The sequence below is a fragment of the Apium graveolens genome, chromosome 6 (assembly GCF_009905375.1).
Source record: "Apium graveolens cultivar Ventura chromosome 6, ASM990537v1, whole genome shotgun sequence".
In the NCBI taxonomy this organism is placed as follows: domain Eukaryota; kingdom Viridiplantae; phylum Streptophyta; class Magnoliopsida; order Apiales; family Apiaceae; genus Apium; species Apium graveolens.
The window spans coordinates 5,056,351-5,079,445 of NC_133652.1; the positions used below are offsets into that span (position 1 = coordinate 5,056,351).

The following is a 23,095-nucleotide window of genomic DNA, read 5'->3' on the forward strand; positions in this document are numbered from 1 at the left end:
CGAAAGCAAAACAAAGTGAAGCTCAGTCCTTAGAGTCATTTTATTCTCATTCTATTACCATCAAAACATGTTACAGTATATACACAAACATGTGGGCACCAAAGTGGATGGGGAGCTTCATGCACTGAGCAGACCACACAGCATGAAATGAAGCTGATGTAGAGCTCATGTTACTTTAATAAGAACTGAATGTCACCGGCTAATGTGAAATCCATATATTCATAATGTACAGTTAGCTCCAAAGTTAAGTATCGTCAAACCATCGTATATGCTAGAATTTCCGCCGATTATGCCAAAATATGTTAACAAATGGCGGATTATGCCAAAATAACTCAATAACCCACTGTATATTACAAAACCGCCGTCTATTCCAAAACTAGGTATCATCGTTTAACTAACCGTCGTACTGTACAAAATAATCTAACAATCCGCCGATTATGCCAAAATATGTTAACAAATGGCGGATTATGCCAAAATAACTCAATAACCCACTGTATATTACAAAACCGCCGTCTATTCCAAAACTAGGTATCATCGTTTAACTAACCGTCGTAATGTACAAAATAATCTAACAATTCGCCGATTATGCCAAAATATATCAACAACTCGCTGACTACATCAAAATAACTCAACAACCCGCCATATATTCCAAAACTAGGTATCACTCTTTAGCAAATTGTTGTATAGTACAAAATAATCCAACAACCCGTAGATTATGCCAAAATAACTCAACAACCCGCCGACTATGCCAAAATAACAAAACAACCCGCCGTCTATCTCCATTTAACAAACCGGCAATTGTGACAAAATATATCAACAACCCGCCGAGTGTGCCAAAGTAACAAACTGACGACTGTGCCAAAATATATCAACAACCCGCCGACTGTGCCAAAATATATCAACAACTCGTCGATTGTGCCAAAATAATCTAACAAACCGCCGTATATTTAACAAATCGCCGTATAGTACAAAATAATCCAACAACCCGCCGATTATGCCAAAATAACTCAACAATCCGCCAACTATACCAAAATAACTCAACAACCCGTCATCTATCTCTGTTTAGCAAACCGGCGACTGTGCCAAAATATATCAACAACCCGCCGACTGTGCCAAAATAACAAACGGACGATTGTGTCAAAATATATCAACAACCCGCCGACTATGCCAAAATATATCAACAACCCACCGACTGTGCCAAATTAACAAACTGACGACTGTGTCAAAATATATCAACAACCCGTCGACCGTGCCAAAATAATCTAACAAATCGTCGTATATTCTCAAATCGCCGTCTATTCTAAAATTGGGCACCATCATTCAACAAATCGTCATCTATTCCAAAACGACAACTATTCCAAAATTAGCATCATCGTTTAACAAACCGTCGTTTAACAAACCGTCGTATATTCCCAAACGTCGTTCATATCCAAATCAGTTATCGCCGTTTATGCCAAAATTAAAAAATTCCGTAACGTTGTAAACTATCGATGATAAACAACCACCATCAATAAAAATATATACATCAATCCACAGATTAAAAACTAATCCCGAAAAAAACACCTAAAACAGCAAATCACAAACATCCAATCTGGTATAGAGAGACACAATCTTGAACAAAGTCCACTTCAACTCTTTTGTCAGTAAAGCCAAAAGAATATAACAGATCTGCAAGTTTCACTTTCATAGCTGCCCAAAAATCTACTATAAATACCACTTCACACCCCTTAATACACGCAAGATATACAGATCTCCCAAGAACTCAACTTTCTCTTTGATTATCTTTTGTAAGCCACTCTTCTTGTAATGGGTTTTTATTTAATGCTCTTATATGTGATTATATTGATGATTTAAGTTAAATTGAATTGAATTGACCCTTTTGAGTGTGTGTCTATATATGATGTAAATTGCAGGTAATTGTGTGTATATTGTGTGTATATGCAGAATTTTTGCTGTTTCTTGAAGATGCTATCAAGAACTATTTGAAAGTTTTGATCTTTGCATACTATTGATGTATATTATGTTGTAATTGTGTGTGTATTGTGTTTATATACAGAATTTTTGTTGCTTGTTGCAAGTACTATCAAGAACTGTTAAAAAGATTTGAGCTTTGCATACTAATGATGTGTTTTATGTTGTAATTGTGTTAAACAAAATATTTTAATTGATTTCGAGTTTCGATATGTGTTCTTTTGGATAATTGTGATTAAGTTCTTGATTTTCGTTGGATACTAACAATGGGGTTTTTTTGGTGGATAGAACTTTTAGTTGCATACAATGGCTGCAATGAAGACTGGTATTATTGCTCTTTTTGATGTTGATGGTACTCTTACTGCTCCAAGGAAGGTATGCCATAGTTCCGATAGTGTCAGTTTTGTTAGTCTATTTGGATATTCTACGATAAAGAGTAGCCATTTTGATTGTTTTGGGCCTTTGGCATCGTTGTTATTCACTAAGGCTTTTCTGTTGAATGTTAGGCGGTCACCCTGAAAATGTTACAATTCATGAAGGAACTCGGAAAGGTACGAAACGTTTTCCACATCGAGTCATTTGCAGAATGATTTTGAATGATCCCTTTTTGGTTTTCAAGGTTTAACTTATTTTTGCTTAGTAATATGGTTTCATCTTTACATCACATTCTGCTGGCAGGTTGTGAAAATCGGTGTTGTGGGAGGCTCAGACCTCGTGAAAATATCTGAACAGCTGGGACAAACAGGTCATTTACAACCTGAAATTAGTTTTGTTGTCTTGAGCAGTTTTGGTATTTATGCACAAGTATTCTTTACCCTGGGGTGTTTTCATCTTCATTGTCTTATGAGTTATGAATGCACTACTAGTTTCCACATTGTAGTTGCAACAAAGAAATATATTCTATCCTAATATGTGAAACATACTTGGCTATGCAGTGATCACTGATTACAACTACGTGTTTGCTGAAAATGGCCTTGTGGCTTATAAAGATGGCAAGCTTATCGGTACCCAGGTACTGCATTGATCCCTCCATCCCAAGGTGATTGATCATTTTATGTGATGCATTATGATGAACACATCTCAATTTTGTGTGCAGAGTCTGAAGACTTTTATTGGGGAAGATAATCTGAAGGTAATATGTTGGCTTGTCTTTGTGGTCCTGGCGTATTTTCTTATAACGTACATATAAAGAGATTTTGTATTTTTGGGTGTCTTTGTACTGTTACAATTATATACTCCTATAATTTTGTGTTAGAAAGGTTGAAAATCAGGTTATAATTGCTTTATAAACATTTTAGATGTACAGAATTGAATTCATCTGTTTAATGGGAAAGTTTATGTGCATGGTTGTCTAGTTAATAACTTAATATATTGTTGGCAGACATTATAATTGAATTCAAAATTTTGATATATTGTCAATAATTGATTGTGCAGGCAATCATTAATTTTATACTTCACTACATTGCTGACTTGGACATTCCTATTAAACGGTTAGCTGATAAAATTTTGAATTATCTATAATATATGTTTTATCTTCTTCTACAAGTTGAGCTTATGGTGAACTTTATAATTTTTAAATTTATTGATTATTTCTAGGGGCACATTTATTGAATTCCGAAGCGGAATGATAAATGTTTCACCCATTGGCCGCAACTGCAGCCAAGAAGAAAGAGATGAATTCGAACAATATGATAAGGTATGGATTAGCTCCTTCCCAAAGTGGCTGAATTTCAACATTCATCGTATCAATAATTTAGAAATAAATTTACATTTTAGATCCACAACATACGCTCGAAATTGGTAACACTGCTGCGTGAGAAATTTGCTCATCTGAACCTCACGTATTCAATCGGGGGTCAGATCAGCTTTGATGTGAGTTATCCTCATCTTTTTTATTTTGATGATTCTTGAGTTAAATAGGAAAGCTGTGCTAACGCTTTCATTCAAAAATCAGGTGTTTCCTCAAGGCTGGGACAAAACGTATTGTTTACAGTACCTTGACGATTTCACTGAAATTCACTTCTTCGGGGACAAGACTTATAAGGTAGCACTCTTGTTTTAACAGTTCATGATTTCAAGTAAACTCTACCTACAGAGTTCCTTATCCTCATTTATCCTCTTGTTCATTATCTATCATCATACAGTACTTGTTTGTTTTTGTAAATGTTTTTATATCCTTATAAGGGGAATAAAGTGTGATTAAGAGCATTGATTATTTTTCTTGAACAGGGTGGCAATGACCATGAAATTTTCGAATCTGAGCGAACACATGGTCATACAGGTCAGCTCGCTTTTCAGCAGATATATACATTATTTATGCAAAATTAAACACACACACCAGTAGCAGAAAAGGTTACAACTAACAGGATGAAACATTCGGGGACTGCAATAGCATTTCTCGTCTATATAATATCACAAAGTTATAATCGTGCTTTTCAATCCATTTTCAGTTACAAACCCCGAGGATACGATGCAGCAGTGCACCAGTCTCTTCTTGGACAACTGATCAAGAATGAAGTTCTAGACGTTATCGAATGATTCTTATTTTTCATTGTAACTTTTCTTGATCAGTTGTACTATATAATGTTTTTTTATACAAATAAAAATTTTGAAATTTTTTGTTTAATAACATTTTATATGGTTACAGTATGTTATATGTTTTTTAAAGTCACTAGAAATTATTATCCGTTCCCTAAAAATATTCGTTGTGTTCCTTTGTAACTTGTAAGCCTATTGACCTCTTTAAGTATTCAAACTTATTCTGGGCAAGGTCAATTGCATGAGCCTATTGACCTCTTTAAGTATTCAAACTTATTCTGGGCAAGGTCAATTGCATGAAATTAAATATTCACACACACATTTGCCTCCACCGAGACTCGAACCCTTGACATTTGGTGATTAGGGACTAGGGATGTCCACTGCTGAAACATGTTTTCTACTGGGTAAGATGTTTTTACATTCTGTTTCTTTAAATAGGTGTTCATAATTTGTTTTTAAAGGTGTTCATAATTACTACTCAATCTTCCGTTTTATTAACTGTAGTTTGTTACTAATTTTTCTTATGATGATTCGTAATTTGTACATCAGTTTATCTTTGTATGGAGTGCATAAGTTGAGATTTATTTTAATTGTTTTTGGTATGTGGGGTAATTTGTTTCTGTGTTTGTCAGTCTAAAATTTCATCCTGATGTGGTGGTCAATCTTGCTGCACTCTCTGGTCCTCGTGCCTGCGAGATGGATCCTGTTACTGCTATGTGTGTTAACGTGCCATCTGCACTTATCGAATGGTTATTAACTTTTGACGATGACGGTACTCTTCTGATTCATCTTTCCATTGATCATGGTACAGAGAAGAGAACAAATGTTTTTTTATCACCTAGTTACTCGAGGAAAGTTAATCTCTAAAGATTATTAATTTGCAAAATGTAAATAACATAAAATTAACAATGTTAGTACTTAGTAGTGTTGTTGGAAGTTGAAGACTTGAAGCTCATTAGATTATAATTATTTTAGCACAAGTCCTTCACAATTTTGCCATGTCTCCGAGTTCGCTAATATTCAAATTGTATCTGTTTCAATGTTAACCTATATGAGGGACTTTGTCATATTTTCCGAGTATCACGAGACTAGCACGCTAAATATAGTGAACTTGAGAATTAGAAATGACAGTTATACCTTAATTTATAGCTTTCTAATTTCTCTTGGCTATAATGGTACTGTTTTGCACTTGCCATCTTCTGTACAATGCTTATAAAAGTTACAGCCCTTGTAGTTGCTATATCGAGACTGAAGCTGCTTTACTGCAGTTTATGAAGGGGTAAAATCCTTCTACAAGGAAGAGGATGAGACTGCTTCAGTAAATGTATATGGGAGGTCCAAAGCTGAATCAGAGCATTTCATATCTGCAAACTGGGGCAACTTTGCAATCTGAGAAGCAGTATTATATATGGGCCACAGACTGCTGCACCTGTTCGTAAGTCGCTTCCGGTTCAGGTGCATTAGCATAAAAGACATACCTTCTCTTTTATATTTTTCGGTGAAATTATAGAAATATGTATTTATATTTTGTTTCAAGTATTACTTAAATGGTCATGGAAAGCAGGAGCTAAAATTTATGTAAAATAACGATGCTAATTTAAACAGTCCTTTAAGTAGAATATTACTTCGATTATTTTTTCTTATTTTCTCTGTAACTAAATTTCAGTATGAACATGATGATACAGCAGTTTAAATGAATTTTAGAAGTTGCCATCTTATTAGGTTTATCTTTATTTTTACTGCATCTTGGGTTTTTGCAAGGCTTATTTGCTCTTTTCTTCTCTCTATTCTTCCCCTTTCACTTCCTTGGACTGTTTCATGGTCAATTAATATACTTATCAGCTCAGCAGACATTTTATCCAAACACCTCCTATTTCAGTATCTTTATCAAGGTAAAAAATCTTTAAAACATACTTTGTAGTCCAAGAGCAAGTCCAACAGTCTCTTAATAGATTCCTTATAAATATTATAAAATATTAACTTTTAGTGATTTAAGACATAATTTTGAATTTCAACTCCAACAATGTTTCTTATCTTCAATCCTTATTATTATAATAATAATAAATTTGAATGAGATATGAAAGGAAGAGAGAGAAAATAACTAAAAAGAAGATAGAGAAATCAATTTTTTATTGATAAAAATGATATAAGGGATGACTTGTGATTCCTTAAAGATAAGGTATGAGAGCATCTCCAGCAGCTTCTTAGTTCATTCCCTAAATTTAATATAAAATATTGGATTTTAGTAATTTAAGATATCAATAGCTATTCTTAACTCCAACAATATTCCCTATATTCATTCCTTATATAATATTTAATCATTAAAAAGTAACATTATTACATAAAGTAAGGAAAGAGAAAGTGTTTTTTCAAATATATATTATAAAATAAAAGTTAGAAGATGAGAGAAATTAGCTAAAGATAAGGAATGGGAAGAAGATCTTAGTGGATCTTAGTGATTTAAAGAATCACTAGGATACTATTGGAGTGGTTTTTTTCTCCATTTTCCTTATATTTGACTTTAAAACTCCAAGTAGCTAAGCTGTTGGAGTTGCTCGGAGAGAATTGTCTTAGTGATATAAGGAACCACTAAGATACTGTTGGAGTGCAATTTTATGTCATCTTCCTTATATTTGGACTTAAAAGCATGTTTAAGGGAGCGGACTTGTTGTTTGGTGAGATGGAATATGAGGACTACACTAATTGGAAATAACGTTTGAAACTAGATACTGAGCAGTACAGAGAAGTCTGATTCATCTACATTGAACATATGAAACTTTGGCTCTTAAAAGGCAAATGGATTCTAGATTATGTTTGCATATCATTTGAAAATCTTATTGTTGAATACCTGATGAATGCAGTGGCTTGATAGTCTTCTTGCCGAAGGAGTACAAGTTGAATTTTGTCGTGATGAATTTCGTTGCCCTATCTATATCAAAGATGTAGTGACCATCATACAAACTTTGGCTTGCAGATGGATTTCAGATATATTCAACTAATTTTTTTACAAATTGTTAATATTTCATAAATATTAGTATATTATGGCTGATTTAATATTTCAGTTTTCTGTCGTCCCAGATCCTGGGTTCGATCCTGGCTCACCCCGAGAATTGTTGAGAACAGATACTCATTTGTAAGGCTATAAGCCAAAATTAGTCAAAAAAAAAATTCAGTTTTCTTTTCCAAAATTCAACAAAATCTCTTAAGTTTAGGTGATATTACAATGAGTCTAATTTACATTGTGACTCCAACAAAATCTATGGATTTTTAAAATCCTTCGATTACCTCCACATTTTAAAAGATTATTTAAAATTTTAATTGAATATTCACAATTTTTTTAAAATCAGAATTAAATATCATCAAACTTTGAAGGACTGTTTTAATTATTTATTGAATACACTAAGATTCTAATGAATATTTTTAAAACTGAAACTGATATTGTCAAACTTTTTAAATTCAAAAAATCCTATAAAATCTAGAGTGAAAACTATCAAATGATCCTCGAAAAATTTAATAATAGCATGTTACAATCAAAGGGAATTTACCAAAAATACCACATTTTAAGAAAATATTTGTAAAAATACGGACGCGAGTTGTATATATACACCCCCAAAGGAATAACAAGAAAACTATCAAATGATCCTCGAAAAATTTAATAATAGCATGTTACAATGAAAGGGAATTTACCAAAAATACCACATTTTAAGAAAATATTTGCAAAAATACGGACGCGAGTTGTATATATACACCCAAAAGGAATAACAAGAAAACTATCAAATGATCCTCGAAAAATTTAATAATAGCATGTTACAATGAAAGGGAATTTACCGAAAATACCACATTTTAAGAAAATATTTGCAAAAATACGGACACGGGGTGCATATGAAGTTGAAATGGTTGCATATGTGATTGCATACGAGGTTGTTCCATATTTTTACAAATATTTTCTGCAACTTGGGTATTTATGCAAATATCCCAAATCGAAACTTATACAAAATGGTCGATAAATCCAGAAAAATCTATCATCCAGAAAGAATCTGTAACGGGTGAAATGAGAAATCAAAAAAAAACTTTTTTTTTTAATTTTTTTCACACCAAATTATTATCACTCCCCTATATATACAAATTATACGTGTGTCAAGAGAGATTGTCACAAGAGCCAAAATATAGAAAATGAAAGGCTTAAGAATTCAATACACTGCAATAATATTAGTGTTTGTAATAGTAATAATGCGTGTAAGCAATGTTACACTTGCTGAAGACAGCGAATGTTGTATTGAATGTCGTCTAATATGTTGCCAAGGAGGTGTGCCTCCCAGTGCAGCCTGCTTTAATGTCTGCGTTTCAAAGTGCCCTGATGCTAATACGTGCAAGGGTTGCAGCGCATCCATGAATCTGATCGGTACGTAGATAACGTCGTTTTGTTCGAAATTATCGAAGTTGAACAACGACGAAACCAGGATTTTAAAAGATTCGATACTTAATTTATAATTGTGATGGATTGGATCTTAAATTAAAATAGTTATATTTTTAAAGATAAATAAGTTTTAAGATTAATTTGTAAATTTTTATGTGTGGCCGGAGTTTCGATCTTCGTTAACTCAGCATGCGTATCAATGTTGATATATTTGTTCATTTTCCAGGTAAGCGGATAGTAAAAGCTAAAAAGGGGAAAATTGAAGAGCAACATGGAGAGCCTAAGTTTAAATACAGTAAAACCTCTGTAAATTAATACTCGATTAATTAATAATCTTTCTAAATTAATAATTTTGTCCGGTCCCGACTTGGGCCAGTTCAAAAAATGATCAATTTCGATAAGATAATAAGATAATAATTTTATTGAAAACCCTGTATAAAAATATGGTCCCAATAAAACTATAAATTAATAATTCCCTTATATTCATAAAAATATAGCTATTACATCTTTGTAAAATATGATTCAATTGTAGTTTGCTTTTTCATATAATTTAAATCAACATGAAGCTCATCTCTAATCTTCCTTAATGCATCTAAAAGCTCGGGTGTGGTGCTTTCATGTTGCATCAAAAAATTATTAAGCATTTTTGATGTCTTGAGTGCTTCTTTACGTGTAACCGGCTCCAACGGTGTTGTATCGTCTTCAAGATCATCTTCAACACTATTTTCAAGGATGGTGTTTGCAATCTCTTCTATACTCTGGACCTCGGAACATGATTCATTTTATTTAAATTTATGTGAATAAAAATTTAATCAAAAGTTAATTTTGTTTGCTACCGAAAATTCTCTATAAATTAATAATTATTAATTTATCGATTAATTAATACCTCTCTAAATTAATAGAATTCTCCGGTACCAACTATATTAATTTATAGAGGTTTTACTGTAACTTTTATGTTTTGTTACATATTCTTGTGAAACTTATATGGCTTTTATTTTGTATTAAGGTTGCATAATCGTGTAATAAGAAATTTTAATTCTTTTGAGTTATATCATTGATTCACTGCAATATTACAATTTTTTTCTGTCTAATGAAATATTGTTATATTTTCTTGAATATCTTGTTTGTAATATACAGTTAAATCTCGATAAATGAATATTTTTAGGACCGAAATATTTTATTCATTTATCGAGATAAAAAATATACTGTCTTTATTATGTTGGGATCGAAATAAAGTATCCATTTAACGAGATTATTCGTTTATTGAATATTCATTTATCGAGGTTCTACTGTAAAATAACCAATTATCTGAATAATATCTGGTCCCAATTTTTTGTAATAAGATATGATATTTTCGGATAAGCGTTTGGAATTTGTTATTTTGTAACAATTAAGTTTATAAGCTTTAGGAATATGTTCCGACAAATCTTGATTTTTTTAATATTTAAAATTGCATTGTCTTTTAAAGAAATATATGTTTTAAAACTTTTTGAAATGAACGAGAATAGAACATAACCCAGAACAACAAACTTTAAGCCATCTCATTTGATAATTGTTAGTTAGCAATATACACAATATTTTCTTTGTTAATTAGTACTTTTTTAAGTTTTTTTTTGTAATTTTACTATTTAATTAATTTTTTACAAAAATACGGAATTAACCAAAATCAAGTAAATATTCAACTAGTTAAATGAAGTTTTTTGGATTATATTTAAGGTTGTGTGTAGTTGTAGAAACTCGTCAAAGATTGCATCAAATTAATTTCAGTTGTCAAAAATCATTTTTTGCAAAAAAATTGAAAAACAAGATTTTTGCAATTTTTTTAAAATAATAACAGTATTTTTTTTAAAATATTTTTAGATTTGGGAATTTTCAAAAAAACTCAGTTTTTTATTTTAGGTATATTCAGTGTTGTTAGAGAAATTTTGTAACAACACGTAATCGTAGGGTTTTGGAATAATAAATTTGTGTATGAATGATGTTGTTTTTAAAAATTAGAATTTATAAAAGAAACAGGGGCCTGGACTTGCGAGTTATTGGATTATTTTGTCAAGATGCATGCATAACAATTTATAATGGATCAATCCTACGTAGTTCTTGAAATTTGAATTTATCTCTCCAAGACATTAGGGATAATTTTTGTTGATATGGTTAATTGTCGATTTTATTTTATTTAATCTTGACGTTATGACACTTTCCTTATTTCGAGGATATCGTTTTGAGATATTTTTTTATTGATTAATTATTTTAGTTTTTACTTATTTTAGGGGAGGATAAAATGAATATTAAATTATAATAATTAATCAAAATTAACAATTAATAAATATTATAAATTTAGCTGTGCCAAAATGTGACATAGCATTCAGTAAAATTAATTTGGTGGAGTAAAAAACAGAGAATATCATGAGATTAAAGTCTGATGTTATATTAGAATTACGACCTTATGCAAACTTCTTGTTATACATAAATAATCAAGAAAAGTGATAAATTTTTTGTTACGTGTAAATAACATAAAAATATATATTTGTGTTTAAACACGTGTCATAAGTGAAGTTTGAAAAAGAAGAATATAATAAACAAAAATTATTAATGTTACTGCCAAACTCCTACTATTCAACCACCTTACTAACTACTGTAGTAGTGTGAATTTTTGACGAGAATAAATATTAGTTTAGCGTAATTTAATAAAATAAGTTAATAATATTTAAATATCTTCTCGAGACATGTAACTAAATAAAAATCTATTTTTTTTATTATCCTAATTTATTGCACTCCATTATATATAAACAACTAAACAAGACATCATCCTACCAAGTAAACTATTAACATCTAAATTAGAGTTGGAGAAAAAAAATATATAATATTTTATTTTATTCAGAAATAATGGAAGGAAAAAATTTGAAAATCCCAGCTTTATTACTATTCCCTCTATTTTATAATATATGATATTTGATTTTCTGGCACACATGTTTAGAAGGTTTGATTATATAGTTAAAATATTTTTTTTCATTTTTTTTTGTGAATAAAAATTTTGATCTCATATTTTTATTTAAAAAAAGAATTTCTTAAAAATAATAATTTCAGCCCTTTTATGCGAGATAAATAGAAAGTGGGCTCACTAGAAAAGTAAACAATTTGTGGTGTGACCATGGTACAATGAAAAAGTGAAATTTGAATAAAATATGTTTGAGCATAATTTTTTTTATTTAGGTATATTTAGTAAAAGACAAATATAAAAATCAAAAACATATTTTTTTGTTAAATTTATGACTATGGTACAACGGAAAAACGACGTTGCTAAATTTTTGTTACGTGTATACAAAGTAGAAAATTTATATTCGTGTTTAATCAGTAATTATGGAGTATATACTAACTTTTAACAAGTTCAATGATATATAAAACCCATTTGCTCTGCTATAATAGTCCGTTTATTCAAATTAAAATTATCTGTATCTATAAATCTGAGTTAAAAAAAGCTATCAATACTAAGGTCCTATTTTGGTATTGTCGTTGCAGACAGCTACATCAATTTTTTGCTGAAAAACTGTAAGAAAGGTGTTTGGTAAATTCTAAAAGCTATTGTCCGAAAAAGCGCTTTTGGTCTACATTAGCAAAAGCATATCCTCATGCTTTTGGAAAAAGTTGTTTTCAGTTTTTGCAAGAAATAGCTATCAGTTTCATCATCAAACCTTCTCAAAAATATTATTTTTATATATTATATCTCAAACTATGCATAAATTAAAAAAAATACCAAACAGTCATCTATTTTTCCTGACAACAATTTTTCCGCCAGCACTTTTTCTCACAGTACATCAGTTTTTAAAAACATTCCCAAACGAAGCCTAAAAAATTTTAGATTAGAATTTCGTCCCTGGTCATAAGTGAATCTTGAAAAAATGGAATGTAATAAACAAAAATTATTAATGTTACTACCAAACTACTACTGTTCAACCACCTTACTGTCTAACTACTATTTTAAGGCAGTAGTAGTGCGAATGTTTTGAAAAGAAAAAAATATTATTTTAGCAGTAATTTAATCAAATAAGTTAATAATAATTAAATACCTTCTCGAGACATGTAATTAAATAAAATTCTATTTTTTTATTATCCTCATTTATTGCACTCCGCTGTATATAAACAACTACCAAGTAAACTATTAAGATCTAAATTAGAGTTGGAGAAAAATATATATAATATTTTATTTTATTCAGAAATAATGGAAGGAAAAAGTTTGAAAATCCAAGCAATAATAGTGTTAGTCTTAATAATGTTGGGAGGAAATGTATTAGTTTCAGGTGATAATTGTGTGGCGAATTGTTATCAAATTTGTCGAGATGGTTCTCCTATCGGATACAACTTTTTCTGCCTTTTGAATTGTTTAAAAAATTGCCCGGGGACAGAGTCCGAGATCTCTGATATTGTTAATGGTACGTTCTCGTCTCGTAACTTACTTAATCTCAGTTTTCGATACTGGATTGTATGGTAAATAATATGTAATATTTATATTATTATTGAATTATTAGTGATCAAATAATTATTTGTGTTGCAGGTGTGAAGAAATTGAGTGTTGACAACGGAAAGAACTGAATGATGGAGGAGTTGCTGAAAATTCTTATTAATAAATTTTGAATTTGATTGTATGAATGATATGGGCAACTCCCCCAAATATTGGTAATAAGTTAATTAATTTTTATTTTGTCCCCGAGGACAATTCAATTCTTTAAGACAACGGAAAGAACTGAATCATGGAGGAGTTGCTGAGAATTATATTATTTATCAATTTTAATTTTGATTGTATGAATGATATGGGCAACGCCCCCAAATATTGGTAATAAGTTAATTCATTTTTATTTTGTCCCCAAGTATAATTTTTTAATTTTATTTTATGGGTCGGACGAGCCGTAATTAAACTAAAAGAAATGGTGTCTCGAGTCTGCTTTGATTTGCTTAATTTTCGATAAATTGGGCTAATTTAGCTAGAAATAAAATCTTTTTGAGAAAAAAAATTCAATCCATAAAACCTGAATCATGTGACTTAATATTCATAACTATCAGTTAAATCAACTGAATCAGCGGATGTCAGAGGAACAAAACCCCGCAAAAATATGAATATTTTTTTGTTGCAAAAGGCGTGTTCTTACGATATTTACCTACCGTCCCAGATTCGACGCGAGTCTTAGAGATCTCCTTAAATAACATATAATTTTTTCTCAAAAAAATTATCGAAATCCGTAACATGACACACCAAAATATCAAAATATGAAACAATAATATTTTAAAAAGATGGCCACGAGTAACAAATTACTCAATAAAATCTCCTACAAAAAGAATTAGATCTCGGTTCTATTGAACAAACTTATAAATAAAAGAGAAAAGAATTTGAAGAACTGAATGGGAGGAAATGTTGAACTAAGCTTGTCGCCTAAATGCGGTCTATTTTTATTCACGTGATTTGCAGACTATTACGTGAGCTCATAGAATTTACCCAGTACGCACCCGAATGATAGCGGCTGCGGTTTAACTACCATAAAAAAATAAAGGCTAGAACACTAATAAATTCTCAAAACACTAGTAGTTGTTTGTTTATGTCAATGCGAAGAAAACTAAGTTATGGGCCACAAAAGGTAGAAAGTCTAGAATAAGGAAAAAACTAAAATATGGGCTACAAAAAGTAAAAAGCACCATCACCAGTTACATTCATGTCTAGTTTGACCGGTAAATAAGGCCCATTTTTTACCAAACGGCCCAAAGAAAGTCCAACAGGCCTTTAGCTTATTTAAGTGTACCTCTGTGAGTAACCCACTGTATTGGACCATTTCTTATTATTATGAGAGGCCCAATATTAAAAATGACAAGAGGAAGAAATAAATGTATCTTCTTAAATTAAAACAAATAAATCAAATAAATAAGATAATAAAAATAGAGCAACGCTAGAAATTTCATTTTTTTCATATACATGATAATTCTCTTAGTAATACTAATAATATAGGATTCGCGTGCATATTTACGACTTTACGCATCTCAAATTAAAATTACAGTATGTTATGTCAAATTATTTGATAAAAAATCAGATTAATATATTTAAATTAAGAAAATATTATTTGCAGAAACAATTTTTTAATTTCAGAGAAAGTAAAAGGTGAAAAGACAAAATTATCCCTCTTGGGTGTCTAGTAAATGATTTTGAAAAAATTAATGTAAGAGTAATTTAGTTATTTCATATATATTTTTCCTAAAAATTAAAAAAATAATCTAAAACTAACCTTTATAAAGTGATTTCTTATGCAAAATAATTTCATTTAGATCCTGAAAAGAAGGTAAGTGATTTGGAAATAAATTATTTTTATCCCATTTTTATCGAATTTGCATTCATTTTTATTTAACTAGGGAGCAGAGTTATTAAGGGAAATAAAACTAGTTTACTTTACGATCATGTTGGATGATAATGAATTTATAAACTAACCAATTATATTTGGCCCATTTTTAAAAAAAGATTGATCCGAATAATCACATTAAATATAACCACTTCGAATGCCACACTTTTTATTTGTTCAAGGACCAACTGCGAACACAAATGAATTTAACACAGAAAAAATGGAATTTCAACGCTTTTATATTTGTGTTTAAACACGTGTCATAAGTGAAATTTGGAAAAAAGGAATACTCCCTCTGTCCCTCTCATTTGTTTACACTTTCCTTTTTGGGATACCCCATCCAATTATTTACATTTCAAAACTTTCCAAAAATAGTAAAGTTTTTATAATTTTTAAATTAACTACATCCACTATTTTCCTCCACTATAACCACTTTATACACATAATATTAATCGGTCCACTGCTTTACTCATTTTTCCAACTTTTCTCCACTACTTTATCATTTTTCTTAAACTCCGCGTCACTGTTCATCCCCTTACTCTCTAACTACTTAGTGCGAACGTTTTGAAAAGAATAAATATTACTTTAGCAGTAATTTAATCAAATAAGTTAATAATAATTAAATACCTTATCGAGACATGTAATTAAATAAAATTCTATTTTTTGATTATCCTCATTTATTGCACTCCATTATATATAAACAACTAAACAAGGCATCGATCATCACTCACTCGCATCATCCTAATAACTACCAAATTAATATTAAATATTTTATTTTATTCAGAAATAATGGAAGGAAAAAGTTTGAAAATCCAAGCAATAATAATGTTGGTCTTAGTAATGTTGGGAGGAAATGTGTTAGTTTCAGGTGATAATTGTGTGGCGAATTGTTATCAATTTTGTCGAAATGGTTCTCCTATCGGATACAACATTTTATGCCTTCTTAATTGTTTAAAAGGTTGCCCGGGGACAGAGTCCGAGATCTCTGATATTATTAATGGTACGTTCTCGTCTCGTAACTTACATAATCTCAGTTTTCGATACTAGACTGTATGGTAAATAATATGTAATTTTTATATTATTATTGAATTATTAGTGATCAAATAATTATTTGTGTTGCAGGTGTGAAGAAATTGAGTCTTCACAAGGGAAAGAACTGAATGATGGAGGAGTTGCTGAAAATTCTTATTAATAAATTTTGAATTTGATTGTATGAATGATATGGGCAACTCCCCCAAATATTGGTAATAAGTTAATTAATTTTTATTTTGTCCCCGAGGACAATTCAATTCCTTAAGACAACGTGTTGGTGCGGCGGTTGAGATCTTGTACTTTCTTGCGGCAGATCAGGAGTTCAACTGTCGGGCGTGTGCATCTGTAAGCAATTAGTAAAAAAAATGTACAATTTCTAAATTTCTTTTATGAGTCGGATGAATCATTATTAAACTCAATGAAATGGTGTCTCGAGTTTACTTCGATTTGCTTAATTTTCGATAAATTGGGCTAATTTAGCCAGAAATAAAACATTTCCTATACAAAATTCAATTATAATACCTGAATCATGGGATGGGAGCTCACGAAATCTGCATTAACTTAATTTATTTTTATATAAAATAAAATAAATTTTTTACTGTATATCAATTTAAATAATTAACGTCACAAATTCGTGGGCTTAGTAGTAGTGTTACCTTATTTTTGGGCCTCTTCATGTGTTAAATGAATTGGGCTCATTAAAAAGTGAATAATCTGCTCCAAGACCCGTTTGGGATATTTTAAAAGAATACTTTATATTTTAAAGTGGAAAAATGTCATTTAAGTTATAAGAATATTGTTATTTATAAATTATTTAAATGTTTAGATAATTTTAAATATAAATTCATGATGTGTTTTAAGAGGCAACAAAAGTTATTTGGGTGTCAGGATTTTTTTGAGATACAACAGAAAATTTTATTAAAATATTGGATCACTGTAACAAAAAATAAGCTAAACAAATTACTGTTTTGTTTTCGTATCTCTTAATACATAAAATATCAAAAAAAGTTAATATATGAAGTATAGCAATTTAACTTATACAAGTTATGAAACTAATAATATGATAATTGGCCTTCACGCATCTGTAACCTAATTTTCAGAAATATCAGTTAAATTAATTGGAGAAACAAAAAATATTAAAATATGAACAATTTTTTGTTATGAAAGGCGTTCCGATCAAAATTACTGTATCTTATGTCAATCATTGGATAAAAATTTGGATTATATATTTGAGATAGGAAAATATCATTTTCGACCACAATTTTATTTTTCAAGAACATGTAACCGGTGAAAATATAAAATTAGCCCTTTTGAATGCACAATAAATAATTATTAAAAATATAAATACAAAGATATTTTGATCTCTTGATTTTTTTTATCCGAAAACTAAAAAATGTTATGAAAAGTGCCAAAAATAGCTTATTTCAAAATTATTAATTAATCTTAGTGTTATAAATTTTGGAAATCGGAATTATTCGGTTAAAGTACCTATTTACGATTTATCGGGTGATTTTTAAAAAATCGAATAATTTATCGGCGATTTATCGGAAACAAGTCAAATCAGACAACTATTTTTAACCGTTTTTTGAGCGATTTCGGCAATTTTTGAAAAATTGACAGATTTTTAATTTTTTTATAAGAGATTTTGATCTATACATTCAACCCAATTCAAAGCCAAACCTCAGTAGCAGACTTGAAATGGCGCACCGCGAAATAGACGATCAAAACTCTAGAACATTCTTCGTGGCCGTACACGTCGGCGCTGGCTATCACGCGCCGTCGAGTGAGAAGCCTCTTCGCCTCGCCATGAAACGCGCTTGTCTCGCTGCTGCTTCTGTTCTTCAAAAGGTCTCTTAAATTAAACTTAATAATTTATTATAATTAATTAATTAATTAATTAATTAGGTTTTGTTTAATTTAATGATTTGATATAATTGAATGTTTAATTAGGAGAGTAATGGATGTTTTGATGCTGTTGTTGCTGCTATTCAAACACTTGAGGTAATTTCGATATATAAACATGTATGTATATGTGTTTTTTTCGTGTTTTATGATTTGTATGTGTAGCTGTGTAAGTATAGCTGATTGATGAGTGGTTCTGTTAGGTGTTTGTTTATTTTTGCGATTATCGAAGTGTTTTGATGATGATTGTTTGAATTTGATTCTGGAGAGTGTTTGTTGTAAATATCGGAAAGTTGAGGTGAATGATGATTGTGTTGATGATTCGGTTGGTGTTTGTTTAGTTTTGTGAATGATTGAAGTGATTTGAAGTTCGATGTGGATTGTTTGAATTTGATTGTAGAATGTGTTTGTTGTGAATGTCGGGAAATTGAGGTGAATGATGAGTGTGATTGATGATTCTGTTAGTGTTTGTTTAGTTTTGTTGCTGGATGGAAGTGATTTGAGTTTCGGTGAGGATTATTTGAATTAAATTTTTAAAAATGTTTGTTGTAAATGTCAGAAAATTGAGGTGAATGATGATTGTGTTTATTGTGATAGGATAATGTTTTTTTTTGCTTCGGGAGCCGTAATGTGATTTTAACTTTTATAACTAATTGAAGGCTTATTTAGAAATAAATAAATGAAGGGAGAGGTATGTGTGATGATGACGTATGAGTGCTAGTAGGTTGATGAAGGACTCGATTGGACTGATGTGCTTTTTATGTATACTGATTTCTGTCAGAATGCTCTATCAGCGCTGTCTTAGATCGAAAACATATGATTAGGAAGACTTTGAAGAGTGGAAAATTGCATGCGCAATTCTCAGTTTGTTCCCCTTGGTTGTTCATGCCATAAATCTTTAAATTAATTTAAAGATTAATAATTTGTTCAAGAGAAGACATATGAGTAATGTCCGTGATAACTCAATGTCAGGATGATCCAAGTACGAATGCAGGGCGAGGTTCAAATTTGACTGAAGATGGTCACGTAGAATGTGATGCTAGCATCATGGATGGTAATTCAGGAGCATTTGGGGCTGTTGGATCCGTTCCAGGTACTTGCAAGTTCGATTTTTGCAAGATTTTTCTTATGTTTGTTAAATAAGTTCTATGGAGTTGATGCTTATCAGGTGTTCGTAATCCAATTCAGATTGCTGCACTGTTGGCAAAGGAACAAATGTCAGGTTCTTCATTGCTGGGTCGAATTCCTCCCATGTATGTTTTTTTTGCTTAATCATGTTTGGTTATTTTCATGTTCACTGTGAATCTATAGGCATCAAAATAAGACTATTAATCATTTTCTTACACAAATTAGACTGCTTCTACACAGAAATTTGGATCTCAGTGGTTTATGATTTCAGAGGAATGTAATGAAAATATATTGTGGCTTCTTACAGGCTAAATAATTATTTAGCTTCCATTGCTTTGTCTATCATGTTATTTTGTAATGAGAAGATCTTTACATGCTAATTTTGCAATAGTATTAGATAGAACTAGTTCTTAGTGCTTCAATCTTCTGTGCTGACAGCATGCCTATTGTTTCTAGGTTCTTAGTTGGTGAAGGTGCCCGAAAATGGGCACAATCTAGGGGCATTGATTTTCAAGATGCTTTGGAAGAATCTGACAAGGTAACATGTCCTCTTGTTTTACTTATTGAACAATAATTGCTATTGTTTGAATATTTCCATGTGTTCGCTTTCATGTATTGCAATACTTTTCTAGTTTTCTTGCTGATTTCACTATGTATATCGATATGCTTATATTTTTCACATTGTGCATGCAAACAGTATTTGGTGACAGAAAGAGCATTAACACAGTGGAAGAAGTACAAGGAAATGCTTCATAATGCTAAAGCTGCTGCAAATGTATCTGTTTTAAGGCCACATTGTAATCATCAATCGATCAGTTCACAATCAGGTATTTTTATTGTAACCATAAAAACTCCAAAGGATTAAATCCACCTTCTTAAAAGTGGCAATTTATACATACTCGTTTGCCAAAGATTGGTATTGCTGTCCTGAAGAGCTACCGAAAGCGTGAAATAAGCCACAAGCTATAGCTCTGGGCATGGATCTAGTTATTTTTTCATTGTAATAGAAAATTATGAATTCAGATAGATATCAAGTATCAACGTGTCTATTAGCATATTTCGCTCTTTAGTCTTTGCCTTTTGTCTCTAACTTTGTAGCTATATTGGGATATATTAATTAATTGAGAACTATATCGGTACTTGATTTGAGTCATTTTTGTCTTTTAATTGCATTCATTTATGTATTATGCTGTGCTGATATCTAAATTACCTTTTTATGCCCCTTGTTAACAGACTGATTGTGTTGCAGGTTCACAAGCAGTGGATAAAGTATATAATTGCTCAAAACTAACTCAGGTATGTGGGCAGTCTTATGAGCAAAGTGCACTGGATGAGGACTCCATCATGGATACGGTTGGGGTGATTTGTGTTGATTCCGAAGGAAACATTGCATCTGGAGCCTCAAGTGGTGGTGTTGCGCTGAAGGTGATATATTTGCCATTTAAGATTTGGATTCTTTATATACGGACCACATTGTCTGTCATGCATCTTTTCTCTTTTAACCTGTGTTTAATGATGTGACTGTCCTAATGTTGAAGCTGGCACCATAAATTATTGCTTAAATATAGAGTGCTTTATTCGTGAAACAGAGGCAGCCTTATCTTTGTTTATTTGTTACCCTAAACACTTTCTTTTTTATGATAGAAAAGCTTTTTCCTCTTTCATTATACGTGTCTGTAAATTATGATTACTGTAATAATTGTAAGAGTCCCAGATGTATATCGCCTTAAACACCCATGGTATACATATTCCATGTACGTGGTACCCATTTATTGATGCCAGATGTATTTGATTCATAGTTGAAACCCTAAACTTCTTTCTTCATCGTCATATATTCATGTTTATTGCATTTAATTGTTATAGGTTAGCGGACGCGTGGGAGTAGCAGCAGCATATGGATCTGGTAGCTGGGCATCTTCAAAGGGTCCATTCGGTTCACCTTGCATAGTTGGTAGTTGTGTTAGTGGTGCTGGAGAATATCTTATGAAAGGATTTGCTGCTCGTGAATGCTGCATATCATCAGCACTGTAAGATCTACCATTCCAAACTAAATGAATAAAACAAATTATTTTGATTGTCAAGAAGCATTTTGCTGATCATTTGTAATTTAAGGACAAGAGGCTTGTAATTGTAGTGTATATGTATTCATTAAAAGTGTAAAATCACTATATAATATACTGTTTTGAGGATCCTATATAATGGTTTGCTGAAGTGCACATCGTTGTTTAAAGAACTTAAAAATGTAGCATTTATAAGTGTCATACTGCTCACCTGGTTGTTGCAATGGCTATTATATGTATTAGCTCACAAACAGGTCCGATCTCTGCATGCACAAAAGTTTTAAACTCTGTTGATGAAGATAGCAGTAGATACAATACAGACCAGAGTTCAGGTGTTCTATTAGTGCAAGCAGACACACATATAATGGTGAGGGGAGTCAATATTACTCTTTGATTTCACAAATTTTATGCTCAAAAAATGAATAGTCAAATAATATAAAATTTTGGTTAGGCTCCTGGTAGTTCATCAGTGCTGAAAGCTGTTGAGATTGCTGCTGTATACACTTCCTTGTCTTTTGGAATAGGTTATTTTGGAGGCTCGATGGAGCGCCCCAAGGTATTCAAAATTCTATAGTTAAACTTTCGAGTGTATAGAGTTCAGTTAGTCGACTAACTCTTGTGCTGCTCTTGATTGTCTTTTGAATACTATGCTGTCTTAGCTAGTTCAGCGACCACCTAGTCACACTCTAGTCAGAATTTCATATTAATTTTCTGAATCTTTTACAGGCTTCAATTCTTAGGAGTGCAAAACAGCAAAATGGGTGCAGGTTAAATCAGTTTGCTGCACGTATTAATCTAACGGATGAAAACCCGTTGTAGATGTACTTCCAAGTAGCTATTCTGACAGGACAGGAGAGCTGGATAATCCAGTTATCCAAACCCTTCCGCACTTCATAGAAATGCTGTAGCCCGGTGGAGCTGTTTGTTTTATGAAGAATTTTACCATTATACACAAGTTAAATCCCCCTTGACCCTTGTGAAGTAAAAAATTGGAGTGTTCGATATTTTTGAAGTGAATTAGCAGGACTATGAAGCAGAGTTTTGCAAGTTAATGTGATTCGTACATTTATTTTACCTTGTGAGATCATGTTACAGTTTTAATGTGGTCAAATATGACCATAATCAGTACTAATCGGATATTAGAACTACCATTAATCTTTGCTTAATTTGATATAACCACGACTGCGAGGTTCATGATCTTAATTCTTTTTTTTAATTTGGTTTTATACTTTTTCTTAAATATTTTATATCCTTAAGAATAATCTTTTATTATTTTTTTTACATCCCCTTGGAGAGGTAATGGCCGAAGTTCACATTTTTTAAAACTGGTGACCTAAATATTAAGGCCTCGTTTGGTTAAATGTAACCTAGCACAGTAACTCACACGTAATTTTTTGATTTAGCCAAGTAATTCAAAGTTCCATGGTAATTCTAATTCCTACAAAAAACAGTAACTAACTGCTACCATATATCAATTACCAAAACTTTTATTTTATAAAATAAATAAAAATTTGTATATTCAGATTAAGTGTTAAAATAAATTAATTTCAATTTAAAATTTATTCATCTTATCATATTTTATATATGTAAGTATAAATTTAAATTATTTTTAGTTTTAATTTAACATTATATATTATTTTATATTAATAATTTCATCATATATCTTTGTTTGT

The 23,095-nt window shown here is 31.0% G+C and overlaps 2 protein-coding genes, 2 long non-coding RNA genes and 1 pseudogene across 6 annotated transcripts; all 5 read left to right on the top strand.

The window, feature by feature from the left end:
* The first annotated feature begins 1,538 nt into the window (after positions 1 to 1,538).
* LOC141668157 (phosphomannomutase) lies at positions 1,539 to 4,585 on the top strand. Of its 2 annotated transcripts, XM_074474869.1 has the most exons (12): positions 1,543 to 1,787; positions 2,260 to 2,346; positions 2,478 to 2,522; positions 2,650 to 2,716; positions 2,907 to 2,983; positions 3,068 to 3,103; positions 3,406 to 3,461; positions 3,568 to 3,667; positions 3,748 to 3,843; positions 3,926 to 4,015; positions 4,201 to 4,252; positions 4,422 to 4,585. In XM_074474869.1, exons 2-12 carry the CDS (start codon positions 2,278 to 2,280, stop codon positions 4,475 to 4,477), a joined length of 744 nt encoding a protein of 247 aa, XP_074330970.1. In that variant the 5' UTR covers positions 1,543 to 1,787; positions 2,260 to 2,277; the 3' UTR covers positions 4,478 to 4,585. The 2 variants fall into 2 exon arrangements, with proteins under 2 accessions (XP_074330971.1, XP_074330970.1); XM_074474870.1 differs by lacking the exon at positions 3,748 to 3,843 and having other exon boundaries at positions 1,539 to 1,787.
* Positions 4,586 to 4,740: 155 nt separating this feature from the next.
* On the top strand, positions 4,741 to 7,665 carry LOC141668158 (uncharacterized; annotated as a pseudogene).
* A 5,464-nt stretch (positions 7,666 to 13,129) lies between these two features.
* On the top strand, positions 13,130 to 13,776 carry LOC141664387 (uncharacterized). Its single transcript, XR_012552003.1, has 2 exons — positions 13,130 to 13,353; positions 13,476 to 13,776. It is a non-coding gene; the product is annotated as an uncharacterized LOC141664387 (long non-coding RNA).
* Positions 13,777 to 16,058: 2,282 nt separating this feature from the next.
* Positions 16,059 to 16,713, top strand: LOC141664297 (uncharacterized). The gene is made up of 2 exons (XR_012551949.1): positions 16,059 to 16,300; positions 16,423 to 16,713. It is a non-coding gene; the product is annotated as an uncharacterized LOC141664297 (long non-coding RNA).
* A 1,299-nt stretch (positions 16,714 to 18,012) lies between these two features.
* LOC141668732 (putative threonine aspartase) lies at positions 18,013 to 22,573 on the top strand. 2 transcript variants are annotated; one of them, XM_074475728.1, is made up of 11 exons: positions 18,013 to 18,180; positions 18,283 to 18,333; positions 19,207 to 19,327; positions 19,403 to 19,487; positions 19,819 to 19,900; positions 20,060 to 20,189; positions 20,612 to 20,787; positions 21,226 to 21,389; positions 21,666 to 21,789; positions 21,874 to 21,978; positions 22,149 to 22,573. In XM_074475728.1, exons 1-11 carry the CDS (start codon positions 18,031 to 18,033, stop codon positions 22,239 to 22,241), a joined length of 1,281 nt encoding a protein of 426 aa, XP_074331829.1. In that variant the 5' UTR covers positions 18,013 to 18,030; the 3' UTR covers positions 22,242 to 22,573. The 2 variants fall into 2 exon arrangements, 1 of the variants encoding a protein (XP_074331829.1); XR_012553170.1 differs by lacking the exon at positions 22,149 to 22,573 and having other exon boundaries at positions 21,637 to 21,789.
* Positions 22,574 to 23,095: the final 522 nt, after the last annotated feature.

What these genes read in the sequence shown, in the direction of transcription:
- LOC141668157 (XM_074474869.1), top strand. Translation starts at nt 2,278, where the DNA reads ATGGCTGCAATGAAGACTGGTATTATTGCTCTTTTTGATGTTGATGGT. An exon ending in GCAAGCTTATCGGTACCCAG is followed by an intron (nt 2,984 to 3,067) that starts GTACTGCATTGA and finishes TTTTGTGTGCAG; the next exon opens with AGTCTGAAGACTTTTATTGG. An exon ending in TTGGGGAAGATAATCTGAAG is followed by an intron (nt 3,104 to 3,405) that starts GTAATATGTTGG and finishes TTGATTGTGCAG; the next exon opens with GCAATCATTAATTTTATACT.
- LOC141668732 (XM_074475728.1), top strand. Translation starts at nt 18,031, where the DNA reads ATGGCGCACCGCGAAATAGACGATCAAAACTCTAGAACATTCTTCGTG. An exon ending in CTTTGGAAGAATCTGACAAG is followed by an intron (nt 19,901 to 20,059) that starts GTAACATGTCCT and finishes GCATGCAAACAG; the next exon opens with TATTTGGTGACAGAAAGAGC. An exon ending in GTGGTGGTGTTGCGCTGAAG is followed by an intron (nt 20,788 to 21,225) that starts GTGATATATTTG and finishes TAATTGTTATAG; the next exon opens with GTTAGCGGACGCGTGGGAGT.